At 41.8% G+C, this 15,178-nt stretch overlaps 1 protein-coding gene across 2 annotated transcripts; it reads left to right on the top strand.

The window, feature by feature from the left end:
• Positions 1-302: 302 nt before the first annotated feature.
• On the top strand, positions 303-14,870 carry rangap1a (RAN GTPase activating protein 1a). Of its 2 annotated transcripts, none has more exons than XM_031320677.2 (16): positions 303-479; positions 1,844-1,963; positions 2,141-2,268; positions 2,887-2,946; positions 3,160-3,339; positions 3,669-3,803; positions 4,164-4,322; positions 6,531-6,644; positions 7,588-7,687; positions 7,901-7,985; positions 8,506-8,641; positions 9,217-9,333; positions 10,104-10,209; positions 11,897-11,985; positions 13,036-13,157; positions 14,675-14,870. In XM_031320677.2, exons 2-16 carry the CDS (start codon positions 1,852-1,854, stop codon positions 14,766-14,768), a joined length of 1,737 nt encoding a protein of 578 aa, XP_031176537.1. In that variant the 5' UTR covers positions 303-479; positions 1,844-1,851; the 3' UTR covers positions 14,769-14,870. The 2 variants fall into 2 exon arrangements, with proteins under 2 accessions (XP_031176537.1, XP_031176538.1); XM_031320678.2 differs by having other exon boundaries at positions 13,036-13,200; positions 14,675-14,834.
• Positions 14,871-15,178: the final 308 nt, after the last annotated feature.

Here is a 15,178-nt window from a genome sequence, read left to right as displayed (position 1 = left end):
CACTTTATTTTTGATCAAATGTATGATAGTTTGATATTTTGAAAACATCTTTAAAGCTGCTATTTATTAATCAAACAGACCTCAAATTTCAAATACTAGTTACAGTATGAGATCCAAAATTGAAAACAAGAAATAAACAAAAAAGGCTGAAGAAGGCTGTGGGGTGTTCAAAATATCTGAAAAAAAGCTATTAAGTAAACCTTACTGATATATTTTACCACTAAAAGAACATACACCTTTTAGAGTTTTAACAATTACTTCTGTATAAGCTTGGCACTCTCTGTATGTAAATCATGTACACTGAATTTCTCTTTATTGTACAATTGTATAACTAACAGTAGAGGGCAGCGATACGCCATTACAGCGGCTAGTCTGCCAAACCTTAAAAAGAAGAAGACTTGGTTTTAAACACTACGAGCAAGCGGGAGTGTGTGTGTGTGTGTGACTGGACAGGATTCAATCATCACAGCAGTGTTGTGGTAATGAATATATTAATTTCTATTGGGAGTACACTTAGTAATGGGTAATAATAACGAATCTAAACTGGGGACTGGAGGGCTCAGGCTAACTGCGGTGTAGCTAGGTACCTTAGTCAGCGGTTGTTGCCGACTGGAGAGGCCGAGTAAAAGCCACGCTCTGTCCCACCTACCAGTGCTAGCTAGCTGACTCAAATTTCTATTTTATAATCCTATTACCACCGGACTAAGTTTGTTAAGTATCTTGCAAGCACGGTATATGTTACTGAACAGATAGTTGTCAACAACGGCCATAGTAACTCCACTGGCATCAAACCGTGTTGTTGTGTTAGCATAACGTTAGCAGCACTCAGCTAATGCTAGCCGCCGGGGGCAGCTGCTAACAGGGGAAAATCTACCCCAAAACAACATTCTTCTTTCTCTTCTTTGGGTTTTAACGGCAGCTTGCATCCTTAATGTTGCACTACTGTCATCTTCTGGAGTTAACTCCTACAGTGTCCAGCATGTCACATTTTCCTCATCAGTCCTATTCTAATTAGGAGACTGACAAGCATCTTCTAACTTGTCCACTTTCACCACACTCCAGTAACGTTATGTTCTTTATTTCTGCGTTTGTTATCCCACATCGTTTAATTTATTCCAACATGTGCTTTCTCTCTGATACATATTTCCTCCATGCTCTATACTACAGTTTGTAGTTCCTCACAATGATCACAAAAACAGTTTGATGTGATGTGTGCTGTTTAGGTTGCCTGGTCCAATTCTCAGCCTGCTTATTATTACTTGCTTAAAACACCATTCACTTCTGATGAGTGAATAATCTTTCTGTGTTGAAGAAGCATGACAACTTAAACTAATGTTTTTGCATCTGGTTAGACAGTGAATTGGGAAGTGACTGACTTCAATAAGTTCACATTTCGTTGAAGTTACCAGAAAACACTGTTAGTTCATTGTACATGGAGGAGCTTCAGGATTTGTCCCTAACCTATGCTATCTTTAGATGAAATCTTTACAGTCTGTATGCTGTTCAGCGTACAAAGAGACATGTTCAAATCTACAAATTAAATCGGAGCTGCAGTGTAATGTTGTACAGCAGATATACATCTAGTTTTAGGGTGGATTGTCCTTTTGCGAAAACAGCACTTTCAGCAGTTTCTGTCTAGTAGAAAGGTGGACTAAGCTTTCTAGAAAGAAAACACGGTAGTTAAAGCCAGAATGTCCACACTAAAACTGTGTTATGTGGTCAGTTATTTGGTTCTTAATTGGTAATAAGTGATACCTGTTTGGCAAAGGAAACCAACTCTCTCATTGGACACCAGGATTATCATGAAACAGATTTAAAAGTGAACTATGTGTTTGTCCCTCAGGTGTCCCAATGGCGACAGACATTGTTGCGCAGTTGGCCGACTCTCTGGCTAAGGCTGCAGTAGAGGAAGGAGAGCTGAGCTACAAAGGCCAGGGAAGAAAGCTGGATGATGCCCAATCAGGTGAGTGTCAGACGTCACTGTGCATGTGTGCCAGAAACCCTGCCTGTAAGCCAGCGAGGCTTGATTGCTTAAACACATTAAAGTCTTGGTTTTAATGATTTTTTTTTTTTTTTAACATCCCAACTCTCTTATCTTTCTTTCTCAACTGTTACCCCTAACCATGCCCCCCCTCTCCAGTGGAGGAGATGGTTAAGGAAATCCAGGACTTTGAGGATTTACAGGCTCTGAGGTTGGAGGGAAACACTATAGGTGTGGCAGCAGCACAGGCCATTGCCAAGGCCCTAGAAACAAAGAGCAAGTTCAAGGTTTGGGTTGTTTATTCTTGACTTTTTTCAGCATTCTCATTTAGGGCTGAAACTAACGATTATTTTCTCGGTTAGTTGTTTGTTCTATAAAATGTCAGAAAATGGTGAAAAATGTCGATTAGTGTTTCCCAAAGCCCAAGATGACATCCTCAAATGTCTTGTTTCGTCCACAATTCAAAGATATTCAGTTTAAATACTAAGAGGAGTGAAGAAACAAGAAAATATTCACATTTAAGAAGATGGAATCAGAGAATTTTGATTGTTTTTCCATAAAAAAAATGACTCAAACCGATGACTCAATTATCAAAATAGTTGTCCATTAATTTAATCGTTGACAACTTATCGATTCATCTTTGCAGCTCTTCTTGTGAGATCCTGGTGGAACGGTTTGGGTCTATAAAAAAATAATACCAAATTCCTATCATAATTTACTTAAGCCTAATGTGATGTCAACAAAACCTTTTTTTGTCCGACGAACATTCCAAAACCTAAAGATTTTCCGTTTACTATCACATAAGACATGAAAAACTCTTCAGGTTTTTATATTTATTTTTTATAATGGAGTATATATTCAAGATTGTCTCTCAGCTGACACTGTGTATCTTTACTCTCTTTCAGCGCTGCTATTGGAGTGACATGTTTACCGGTCGCCTGCGCTCTGAGATCCCACCTGCCCTGGTAATGCACTTCTTCCTCAACATTAATGTCATTGTCAAAGCAAGTTTAGGCTTCCAGTCAGAAGGTGTTGAAATATTGCACACTGTTCATGTCTGGCTTTACTTCTGAATGATTACATAGCTGTAACTATGTTGTTTTTTTGTTTTGTTTTTGGGATACTGCCCCGAGTTATCCTGCCATTTATTCAGTCTCTTCTCTCTCCTTGTGTTGTAGAATTCACTGGGTGACGCTCTGATGCTGGCGGGTGCCAGGCTCACTGTTATAGACCTCAGTGACAACGCCTTTGGACCAGATGGGGTGAAGGGCATCGAGAAGTTGCTCAAGAGCACGGCCTGCTACACATTGCAGGAGCTACGGCTCAATAACTGTGGCATGGGCATTGGAGGGGGGAAGGTAAGTCATGAGAACCTCTTTTAAAAATGAGACATGTTTCCATCTACATTGTTGGGTACCATCATTGTTGGACAATATTTACTCACTGGTCACGTTATTAGGTACACCTGTGCAGTCTAATGCAATCCAATACTACTTTTAAGATGCAAATAATGTTCTGATGAAAGGAGTTGAAGACTAAGTTGAAGTTCAAGCACTGAAAGATAGACTAGATATATTTTTCAATGTTTTTCAAAGCTGGAATAAAAAGAGAATTTTCCAAAAACAAAAATGGTTGTAAAAATTCGCAATATGTTAGACGTAAAATTCTGTGTTTGTTGACTCCTCAGATCTTGGCTGCTTCATTGACCCAGTGCCATAAAAAGTCCAGTGCAGAGGGCGCCCCCCTCGGCCTGAAGGTGTTTGTTGCAGGGAGGAACCGTCTGGAGAACGATGGAGCCACTGCCCTCGCTCAAGCCTTCCAGGTACAGGACTAACTACTGCTTGAGCTTTGAAGACTTTACTTGTTTCTGGGGAAACAGAAAAATCTCCTTTGATGAAGAATGCCACATTGTCACGCTACATTACGTTACGACCATTGTGAGAGATTTCACTACAGCTTTCCTTCCTGGAGCACTTGGCATGATTAATTCCATGGATTTATCTCAGATCTGTTTATATCTATGCAGCTCATATTGTCAGTTATTTGACTACTTGACCATAGTTGTTGTAGTTGTTCAAAGCTGTACGAATCTGTTAATGTAGACTAACTGCTGTTCTCTGTGTAAAAGTACTGTGTGGCTGTGTAGGTAGATTCATTTGTGGATTATAATTTGTGTTCCCAGTTGATGGGCAGCCTGGAGGAGGTTCACATGCCCCAGAATGGCATCAATCATCCTGGTGTGACAGCTCTGGCCACAGCCGTGCAGCACAACGCAGGCCTCCGCATCCTCAACCTCAACGACAACACCTTCACTGAGAAGGGGGCTATCGCCATGGCTCAGGTACACAGACATCTCTGGGAGAGCCCTTGATTGGGTCTGTTCTTATTAGTTAGGAGGTTTTTTTTGTGGCTGTTGGCCCTTACATGTCTGAGTTCACTGCTTTAACTTGTGGGGTGCCCCAGGGTTCGGTTCTGGGACCAATTGTATTCGCCCTTTATATGCTTCCACTTGGACACGTTATCAATAAATTTAAAGGTATTTCATACCACTGCTATGCGGATGACATTCAATTGTATTTATCTTTTAAACCCAACCAGACTGATCATCTAACTGTTTTACAGGAGTGTCTTTCTGCTATAAAAGACTGGATGGCCAGTAACTTCCTTCAGTTAATTGCCGACAAAACTGAGGTTTTGATTGTTGCTGCGGACAGCATTGTGTCGGAGGTGGCTAGTAGTATTGGTTCACTAAACTCCAATGTGCGTTCCAGCCTAAGAAATCTTGGTGCGACTTTAGGTCAGGCCATGAGCCTTGACAAACATGTAAAGTCACTAACCCGCACTTGTTTTTTTCCACCTTAGAAACATCGCTAAACTCAGACGTGTTGCATCCTACACTGAGTTAGAAGTGAATATACATGCATTTGTTTCTTCGCGTTTGGATTACTGTAATTCTCTTTTTACTTGCCTCACTAGATCATCTGTAGATCGTTTACAATTGGTCCAGAATGCTGCTGCTAGGTTGCTGACAATGTCAGGGAGGTCATGATGTCATATTACCCCTATCCTGGCCTCTTTGCACTTGCTACCGGTTAAATACAGGATCCAGTTCAAAATTCTTGTAATTACATAGAGAGCCATCAATGGTCAGGCACCGGCTTACATAAGTGATCTGCTGCACCCTTAAAACTACTGTCAGCAGATCTTTGACATCATCACATCAGGGATTACTGGCTGTTCCTCGTACTAGGCTGAAAAGAAAAGGTGATTGAGCTTTTCAAACAATCGCTCCTAGACTGTGGAACGTCTTACCACATATTTTAAGAATGTCTGCATCTGTTGAAATCTTTTTTTAAAAAACAGCTCAAGACGCATCTTTTTAGTAAGGCGTTCATCTAGCCAAATTGCAGACTGTATTATTTTGTATTTATAATTTTGTGTTTGACTAAGATTTGTGGTTTATTGTGCTTTTTATGACTATTTATCTGTTTTAATGTATGTATTTATTTGGCCTGTGAAGCACTTTGTGACTTTGTCTGTGAAAAGTGCTATACAAATAAACTTTATTTACAGTCCCTTCAGAAAAACGCAATTATGCGATCGCATAATTCAATGCATAATCAGCCAAAGTCCGCATATTTATGCGGGGGCCGCATTTTTTCAAATACGTCGCACTTTCGCCTCATAAATTGCCGATTTCGGCGCAAAATATGATTTAGATTATATTTTTGATATAGATTTCATAATCCCTACATTTTCGTTGCAAAAAGTCACATATCTTAGCAGAAAGTTGAAAAATTTCGCGTTTACTTTACACAAGAGCAGCCATTTTCCCCTGTTGCCATGGGAACGTTATGAAGTGACGTTATGAAGTGACGTAATTACGCGACGTGAACATCATCGAAAAGCTGCAAACCCCGCGATGAAGCCATGATGAAACCGCAGTTTTTGCAAGTTCCTGCAATTTCATCACATAAAATTGCATAAATATCCTGCATATTCCATCGCATTTTTTAAGAAAACGTGCCGCATAATCAAGGATTTTTGACTGCAAAAATCACAAAGAAACTCCGCATTTTTCTGGATGGACTGTATTTACTTACTACTTACATCAGACAATATCATGACAGTTGGCAATTGAGATTACAATTACTGCCAGTGGCTGACAGTGAAAAGCTCCTTGTCAAAATGATTGTTAAAATAAATGAATTTGTTTTTATTTTGAATGACAAGTGCAGGTGATTCCCTCACTTCTTACAGTGACTCCCCTAATCATTATCCCATCAATCTTATCATTTATTAGATAGATATGTCCAGCAGTGCACAAGCATAGAATGAAAGACATTGAATTTCTATTTTCCGCTGTACCAGGTTTTTATTACCTTGTTTACCCAACACCGCAACATTTTTACAGACCTATGAACTTGGTGAAGGAAGTTATCTTTTCCATCTTCAGGGCCCACACATAAACTTGCTGTTGTCGTTAATTGAGGCTTCAACAGCAAACAATCTTTGAAGCTGTAGCAAATAATATCTGTGTCCTTCACAGGCCCTGAAGCACCTACGCAGCATCCAGGTGATCAACTTTGGCGACTGTCTGGTGCGACCAGCAGGAGCCATGGCTATTGCAGAAACTGTATCAGAGGGATTACCAATCCTCAAGGTGAGTGAAGTGAGCTATAGTATTCCCCCCCCTCCGATCTGGCCTGAGCTGTAACTACCTCTCAGAGAGAAGACACACCAGCCCGATAATCGGGCGTCGGGCCGTCTGGCGAGGTCCGTGACTCAAGTCTGTTCGGTGTGTCCCGTGCCGTCGTCCGTCCGAGGAGCCGTCGGCCTTCATTTGGGCCGACCTGACATGTTCAGTCGGGGACAGGGCAGTCGGGACTCACCCGGAAATGGGGAGCAGATGAGCCGCTCAAAATCTGACGAAAATCTTTTAAACTGACCTTTGTCAATCTGAAATGAAGACAGAATTAGCAACTGCACGGCCTATTTCTCGCTTAAAATGTTTTCAGAAACACGTTTCGGTGAACTATTTTAGTACAATATGAGATCGTATTCTGAACAAGCCGCCATGACAGTCTGGCTGGGAATTTCCGGAGAAAAAAGAACCACGTGATGCGTTCGTCCAATCAGCTGCTGGTTTTCATTTTCTGGGAAATAATCAGACTGTTAATGGAAACAATACAGAGCAGCGCCGCCTGCTGCTATGGAGACGTATTACGTTTCGCGCACGCGCAGAGCGTACGCTCAAGTCGGCGTCGCCTCAGTGTGTTCTGAGGCATTTTTTGGACCTCGGGACCCGACTGATCAGTCCGACTGGCTTTTCTGCCGACGGTCGGCCGTCTGGTTGGTGTGTCAGGGCCCTCAGAATGATAATTTGTTGCCAGAGTCAGCTTGTATGTTGTGACCCTGATCATTTGCATTTGGGGACAATCTGGATGTAACTGGGCATAAGCAGCCAGACTAAACATGGGCACACACCTGTGGACTTTGATCATTTCTATCCCAAATTTATTCTGAAAGGTCTTTTTCTTAGCTTTTTTTTTTTGCTGACTTTTTTTTTCTTCCCTTCTGAGTAAATATTCTGTTACGTTTAACAGGAACTCAATCTGTCATTTGGCGAGATTACAGAGGAAGCTGCTCTGGCTGTGGCACAAGCAGTAAAGGACCGGGACCAGCTGGAGAAACTGGACCTAAATGGTAAAAAAAAAAAACGGCAAAAAAAACTAACTCGCGCATCTGCCTTTTTAGTTATTTTATCTTTAGCTGTTATCCTCTTCAAAAGTACAAAAGTCAGCTTTAAACGGTTTTAAAGGAGTCAGTGACTTTCATTTGAAGAGACGTTACTTACAGACTTTCTTTATGATTATTTGCTCCCGACTACGTGGTAATAAAATGATCTTTGATTTTCAGGTAACTGTCTAGGAGAGGATGGCTGCAAAGCTCTGAAAGATGCCATGGAAGGCATGAACATTGGCAAGCTTCTAGGATCACTCAGGTAATCATGTCATACTATAGCTCCTGTGGTGTATTTAATGGAATCCATATATAACATTGAGTATGTAGTGCGTTCCAACTGCTATGTGGACATTGTGTACGTGAGAAATGCTCGGATGTACAGCATAATAGATTTCTGGGTATGGTACAAGAGCTAGCAGGACAAACTCAACTGCCCCAAAACACATTGCAACTCTTCAGATTGTCCAATTGCAGAGTGGGAGGCAGGCGGGTTAAATAATAACCCTTGGATAAAATAATTACAAATGATGGCAGGTGACGTTAAAGTACAATTGCAGGTGAAATTAATTCACATTTTTCCACCATAACCTTCCTCGTGGCTTGTGTAAATCCCATTTGTACCGTACACGTTATGTGTTTGTGGTCGAATACATCACATCTGCACCTGAAAACCCCCCAAAGACTTTGCACGTGATTTTGTGGAATATCACGATCGCTTAAAACGATGCGTCTCATCCCAAAATCCTCCCTAACTGAGCGGTGTCTTTAATTTGCCTCAGTGACGACGAGGGTGAGCCAGAGGATGACTACGAGGACGAAGATGAGGAAGAGGACGAAGATGACGAGGATGTGGATGAGGAGGAACTAGTGGAGGAAGAGGAAGAAGAGGAGGAAGAGGAAAGCAATGACGTCAAGGTCAGATACATGTGGGATGATGACGTGTGGCATCAAAGCAAACACCCCCCTCCCCCAAAAAAAAAAAAGAAAACATCCTTAATTACCTGTGCATACATGAGTCGAGTGAAGTTTAAATTCCCACCTAATAAACAAAGTTTGATTGTGATTCAAAAAACATTGTTTGTTCAAAAGCAACCACAATGTCACCCTCCTGCTCATTGCAGTTGACATGTGTCGGTAAGTTAAGCAATGTTAAAGGTCTCATTTTTGCGTACGATATTTCTTAGCACGAGCCTAAATGCAGGATCTGATAGGAGGACTGTGCACCAACAGTTCCCCACAAGCTTGCTGCACTGAAAAGAGGCAAAAACTGTAACAATTTAATTTGAAATGGAAAGATCATTCTTCATGTGTATCGTTTGTGTTCCCGTTCCTATTAATTAGGAGCATATGTTGCTATATTAATATTTCTGACATGTATTTCCACATCTTATAGCACAACAGCGTCAGTTTGAGGACACATAAGCTGCTGTTGTGTATGTTTGGTGTTGTGGTTTAGTTGACTTTCTTTTTCTCTCCCCTTGCCCTCATAGCTGTCCACCCCTGTATCAGCACCACGGCCGCCAGACGTCTCCTCCTTCCTCAGCTTTCCGTCCCCAGACAAACTGCTCAAACTGGGGGCCAAGAGGGCGTTGCTGATCGAGCAGCAGGTAAACACATTGTGATTCCACGAATACATGCACACCAGCTTAAGTTTGTAGCCACAGAACTGCATCGATCTGGTAATGAGATACTAAAGTCCAAAAGAAATTTCTCATCAGTGTCTCTCTCAGTGCTCATATTATGCTTTTTGGCTTTTTCCCTTCACTTTATTGTGTTATATATCTTTTTGTGCACGTTTATAGGTTTAAAAAGTGAAAAAGCCCAAAGTCCACCCCAAAGGGACTTACCATCTCCAACAGAAAACACTGTTCACAATCTGCTCCAAACAGCTCTACTGTAGTCCAGCCTTTACTTCAGAGACAAACGTGGTCACTTTGGAACACACGTTATAATGCTCACCTAGCTGCTAGCATGGCACGCCCTCATACTCTGCTTCTGACTGGCTAGTAGTCCTTACCTAGCTACTGAGCATGTGCGACTCCCAACAAAGATGGTACAGAAGTGTGATGCCTCACTCGGTAGCTAAAACAGAGAGCTCAACACACAGGGTGAAAAGAGGAGCTGCAGCAATGTGTAGTACAACAAAAATATTAAACCATGTAAACCTATTCTGATATAACCTCTAAATACAATTATGAACCTGATAATAAGCATAATATGAGCACTTTAAGTTACATTTAAGAACATTTCAGCACGGAAGTTAAAATGTATCTGTGTGATTACTCGATGCAAAAGAAACAAGCATGCATCAGTTTGGTCATGTATAAGCAGAGTGGACATCACATCAGTAAATGCTTCTTCCTTTCTCTGTGTCTAGGTGGACGTGTCAGATGCTACAAAAACAGCCGAAGCCTTCCTCAAGATTGCATCTGTGTACAAGGAAGATAATAATGAAGTTAAGAATGCAGTGTTGGACAGCATCGGTGAGGCACTTGGTCTTCATGAGTTGATTCGATTGTTGTTGTACATGCCCTTGCTGACAGAAGTGTGACTGACGAGAAACCTCGTGTCACAAATTAATTAATGCCGTTCAGTGTCTTGCAGTTATTTATTTTTTTTATGTTGGACCCTGCTCCCAATCTGTCTAGTCAAGACCCTTCACATGTAATGGAATAACTTGACATTTTAGAAAATGTTTTGCTTATTTTACTTTCTTATTTCATAATACGATTGATACTACTCTCATGTCTCTGTTGGCGTTTTTCCACTACATGGTACCTGCTCGACTCAGCTCGGCTCGACTCGGCCGCGGTGCCCTGTCCTCCTTTTTCCATTGCAGATTTAGTACCGCCTCATGTGTGAGGCGAGCGTGGCTGGTCGTCATAGCGACGCCGCAGGAAACTGCCGTGACCTAACGCAACACACACACAGAACGTCGAAGGTGTGTCGTTTTTGACTCTCAGCATGCCAGAAGATAAATTTAGTTTCTAAAGAAGCTGGAGGCAGCAAAAAAAACACAGCTGGCTGAACTATTTAAAAATGGCGGGTTTGTTCAGGACACCCCCCCGTCTGTCGCTATAGCAATGATGAGACAGTGATTAGTGACGATTCTCTCCGACCAATCAGTAGTCTGCAGGTTTTCACGTCACCTTTTGGTATCGCCTCAGCTCGCTTGGAACCTCGACGGAGGTGATACTAAAAAAAGTACCTGTTGGCAGGTACCAGGGACTTTTTATCAGAATGGAAAACCATTGAGTCGAGCAGGTACCATGTAGTAGAAAAACACCATATGACAATTATATAGCTGGAGCCGACAGCCGCTTAGCTTAGCTTAGCTTAGCTTAGCACAAAGACTGGATACAGGGGGAAACGGCTAGCAGAGGCTCTGTCAAAAGGCTTTTGAAGCTCATGTTAACTAAGTGGTGTCAATCTTTTTATCTAACTCAAGGCAAGAAAGCGAATAAGCATATTTCCCAAAATGTTTAACTATTACTTTAACCTGTCCATTAACAACTTTCGTTCATCATCGTCATATTTCTTAATATCTCCTGTCATTCTCTGCTCGACCGTAAAGAAAACATTTCTAGTAGCTGAATTGCATTATGGTCTGTTGAAGTTTTTGCTTTTTACCTGCCTTTTATCTCGACCTCTGCTACATTTAGACTACACAGATATTTGATGGAAGATGCTAGTTAGGTTGTTTAACACAATATATTAAAAAAAAAAATGTAATGCTTCACTTTAGCCATTAAAGGTGCTGTAGGTAGGATTGTGAAGATCCAGGACTTAGCCAAAAAATTTGAACATCGACAACTTCTCAGTCCCTCCCCCCTTTCCGCTAAAGCCCAAAACGGTCTCCTAAGCCCCTCCCCCCACAAGGGAGAATGAATGTGTGTGCATGAGCAGTGATTGACACGCAGTTAGACACCCCCCGCTGTAGGTGGAGCCAGAGGAGCTGGATTATTCTTTTAAATGACCAGCTTCATGTAGTTCTACTACATAGGGTCAGTTTCAGCAAATATGACAGAAAGTTAGTTTTATAAGTCTTACCTACTGCACCTTTAAGCGTCTGTGCTAACAAGACGTGCATTTTCTGTTATTTTCTTTTTTAGTTGACACTGTTGGATTATACGTTTTGTAATAGCTGATTTGTTTGTTTTTTCCTCACAGACGCCCTTCTGAAAAAAGCTTTTGCCACTCCGTCCTTCCAAGGCTACAGCTTTGTATCATCTCTGTTAGTGCTGCTCGGACTTCTCAAGGTATGCTTGATCTGCACATATTCAGCAAGGTTTGCCAAGGCACTTTTATTTCTTCACTGTCATTTTCTGATGCCTTTTTGCTTCCTTTACATTTCTCTTGTCTGCATTTCTCACGTTGGGCTTTTCCGTTGGCGATTTTAGACCCTTTTTAGGGGCACTCAAGCCTTTTTAGGTTTAATATCCTGTGTGTCTGTCGCCGATGTTATGCACCTGTAACCCAGTCAAGGAAAGGGTTAACAGAAACGTAGTGTTGGCCAATCAGAGGAGGTTGTGCCAGACTCCCGCCTTTGGCTGAGTCTCTATCTGATCTGTCAGAGGGAGAGCAGGAGACGGTTGTTGAGTTTAAAGTTGGTAGTCCCCAGAGAAGAAGTTGGTCATTTCGTGGCGCAGATTAGAAGCCAAATTGAAACGTAAGCAACTAAAATTGCTGAATGTTAGAACATTGTGTCAAACTGGTCGTTATTACTGTGACTTATAAAGTCTCAGGTTTAGTTAAAAACCATAGACTCTATAATATTAATGTCATAGTGTAATGTAATAAATCATAGTTTTAGCAGTCTATACTCATCTACAAAAAGAACAACACAGTTTTCAAGATCAAGATGTCTATATCCTGGATAGAGAGGATAGGTGGTTTGAAAGAGGCGTCAAGGAGGCCATATTTGTTAAAGTGGAGCGACTCTCTTTAAATAGGAGCGGTGGGTTGAGACATCATTTGTCCTCAGCCTACAACATGGTTCTGAAAACCATTCCCAGGCGCTTTACAGACACACCATCCTGCTCCACCTCTTGAGCAGGGGGAGGGGCATCATCTGAGGCTGCTGGGACACCATCTTCTCTGGCAAACACAGATGGACTACATCTTAGCAGTCATGTGACTCCATGTATGCGTGTCACATTCTCATTTGGGGCTGAGCCCCCCTGAAGGTCTGATCCTAGAATCGCCCCTGGTCTTTTCACTACATGTTCCATTGTTTTTAACATTCCTCTCTTTTCTGTCCTCTCGTCCTCCCCCCTCCGTCCCTCCGTCCCGTGCTCTCGGCTGCTCAGAGTGAGGACAAGGTGAAGCCTGTGCTCGTGGTTCCCGGCCACCTCCACGCCTTGGAGCACGTCGTTCGACAGGACTACTTCCCCAAAGACAACGTGGCCGTGCTGCAGGCCTTCATGTCCCGGTAAGGACGTGACAGAATGAGCCAATCAGCAGGCAGCTTCCAGGTACAAAATACCACAGTTACCATCCTATCTTCAGGAATGAAGCACATAATGAATGTTTTGCACTTAGTGCGCATAGTAGCGGTGGTGGACACAGGTGATTGCTCATTTTGGTGTTGGAATGGGTTTATTTATTGTTTTTTAGGTTATTTAAATGTATTTTAATTAGGGCTGTCAGCGTTAACGCATTAATCGCGATGCGATTAAGGGCCGACGCGATGCGATACATTTCTTTTTAATCGCATGCCGGCATTTATGAATTTATTTTACACTTCACTCGGCTTTGCGTCATGCCTAACAGGCTACTATTTTGACCCTTTGCAGCACCGTTACTTATCATCAAGCTGCCACTTCCTCGTAACACATCCTGCTGCTGCAGGCTGCAGCATGATGGAGAAACACAGCAGCAATGAAATCCTGAATGGCGATTTTTATTTTCCAAAACTCCCGGACGGCTCGTAGACAAATCGAAAGCCATATGTACATTGTGTGAAGCCGAATTAAAATATCACCGAAGCACGTCAAGCTTGAGCTACCACCTACGGAGCTAAGCATAGTAGAACAGTTAACCACTCAGGCAAAGCAGTATTTTGGAGAGTGCTACTTGCCGATCTGTGGATGAAACCAAATCCCAAAAAATTACTACAGCTCTTGCGAAACGGGTGGCAACTAACTGCAGACCTGTCAGCATCGTAGAGGACGTACTACGGTTGGCATGTTCTGACCTGTCTCGTTGCCGTCGAGGGGGACAGTAGTTGTCACAGATACACAGCCTGTATGACACGGAGAAAGCAGCCACACTGGAACAGCTGCAAGGTGCTGCAAACACTGTCTCATTAACTGGTGATCACTGGACGTCAGTGAGTAATCAACATTATTTAGGAGTTACTAAACACTATATTGACTCTAGTAAGGATAGGGATTTTTAGTTTTTTAGTTAGGTACTTCGAGGAATTGTGGAATAATGACAGATTCACACATTTTACTTTTGTTTACAGTAAATAAATAATTACAAATCTTAAAGTCAAGTTCATAAAGTAACTTTCTTTGCATTCATTTGGTTCCCAATCAAGATCCACTGGTAAGAATTGCTTTCCATTGTTAATATGTACTTAAAAACTGTTCTGAAATGCAAAATAATAGAATTTTAATTGTGATAAAATATGCGATTAATCGTGATTTAACTATAGAAATTCAGTGATTAATCGCAATTTAAAAAAAAAAAAAAGTATCGTTTGACAGCCCTAATTTTAATTAAACCCTTTAGTTTCAGTGGACTAACATGTAACTTTCTGGCCCTATCACTCATGGTAATTTATCCTTAAAGTTGTAATCCACTACAAAAATCCAGTTCTGGTGGTGTACTGTTGGACTGGAGTATGTGACAACGTTAGCTGTTCACTGAATATGATCCCGGGTAAGCTAACCCTGGTCATTGGTGTGAAAGAGGTATAACTGTGTTTGTTATTATTTACAGAAACATCAAGGCTCTGGAGTCATGTGGCAATGCCAGAAACAGCCTCCAGTCAACATTGCAGAGAGTCGGGTCTGAGAGGACTCTGGACACATAAACACACACACACACACACACACACACACACACAAACAAACACAGACTGATCACTAATGGACCTTGGAAAAACCGGCACACATGGGCCAAAATTCGAAGCAAATAAAGCAGAGCAGCACTTGAGAAGAACAGACTCCGCTAAGACGCACTTGACTGTGTCACCGCTGTCCTTCACAAGTTCAGCAACAAACCTCTTTCTGGACTCTGGACTGGACTTGAACGCTTTGTGTTTTGAAGTAGACTATGCTCTTATGGTGTGGACTAACAGAAGTGCTAATGTGTACACTCATATAACCACAAGACAGCACTTTGGTGCAAACTAGAAAAGCTCTGACCAGAATTAATCTGGGCTCAAAGTTTCAGCTATTGTACATTTTCTGTTTCATATATAGCTTTTACTATTCTGCTGTT

Source organism: Sander lucioperca, chromosome 21, assembly GCF_008315115.2.
Source record: "Sander lucioperca isolate FBNREF2018 chromosome 21, SLUC_FBN_1.2, whole genome shotgun sequence".
NCBI lineage: Eukaryota > Metazoa > Chordata > Actinopteri > Perciformes > Percidae > Sander > Sander lucioperca.
This window is presented reverse-complemented; position numbering and strand designations above follow the sequence as displayed.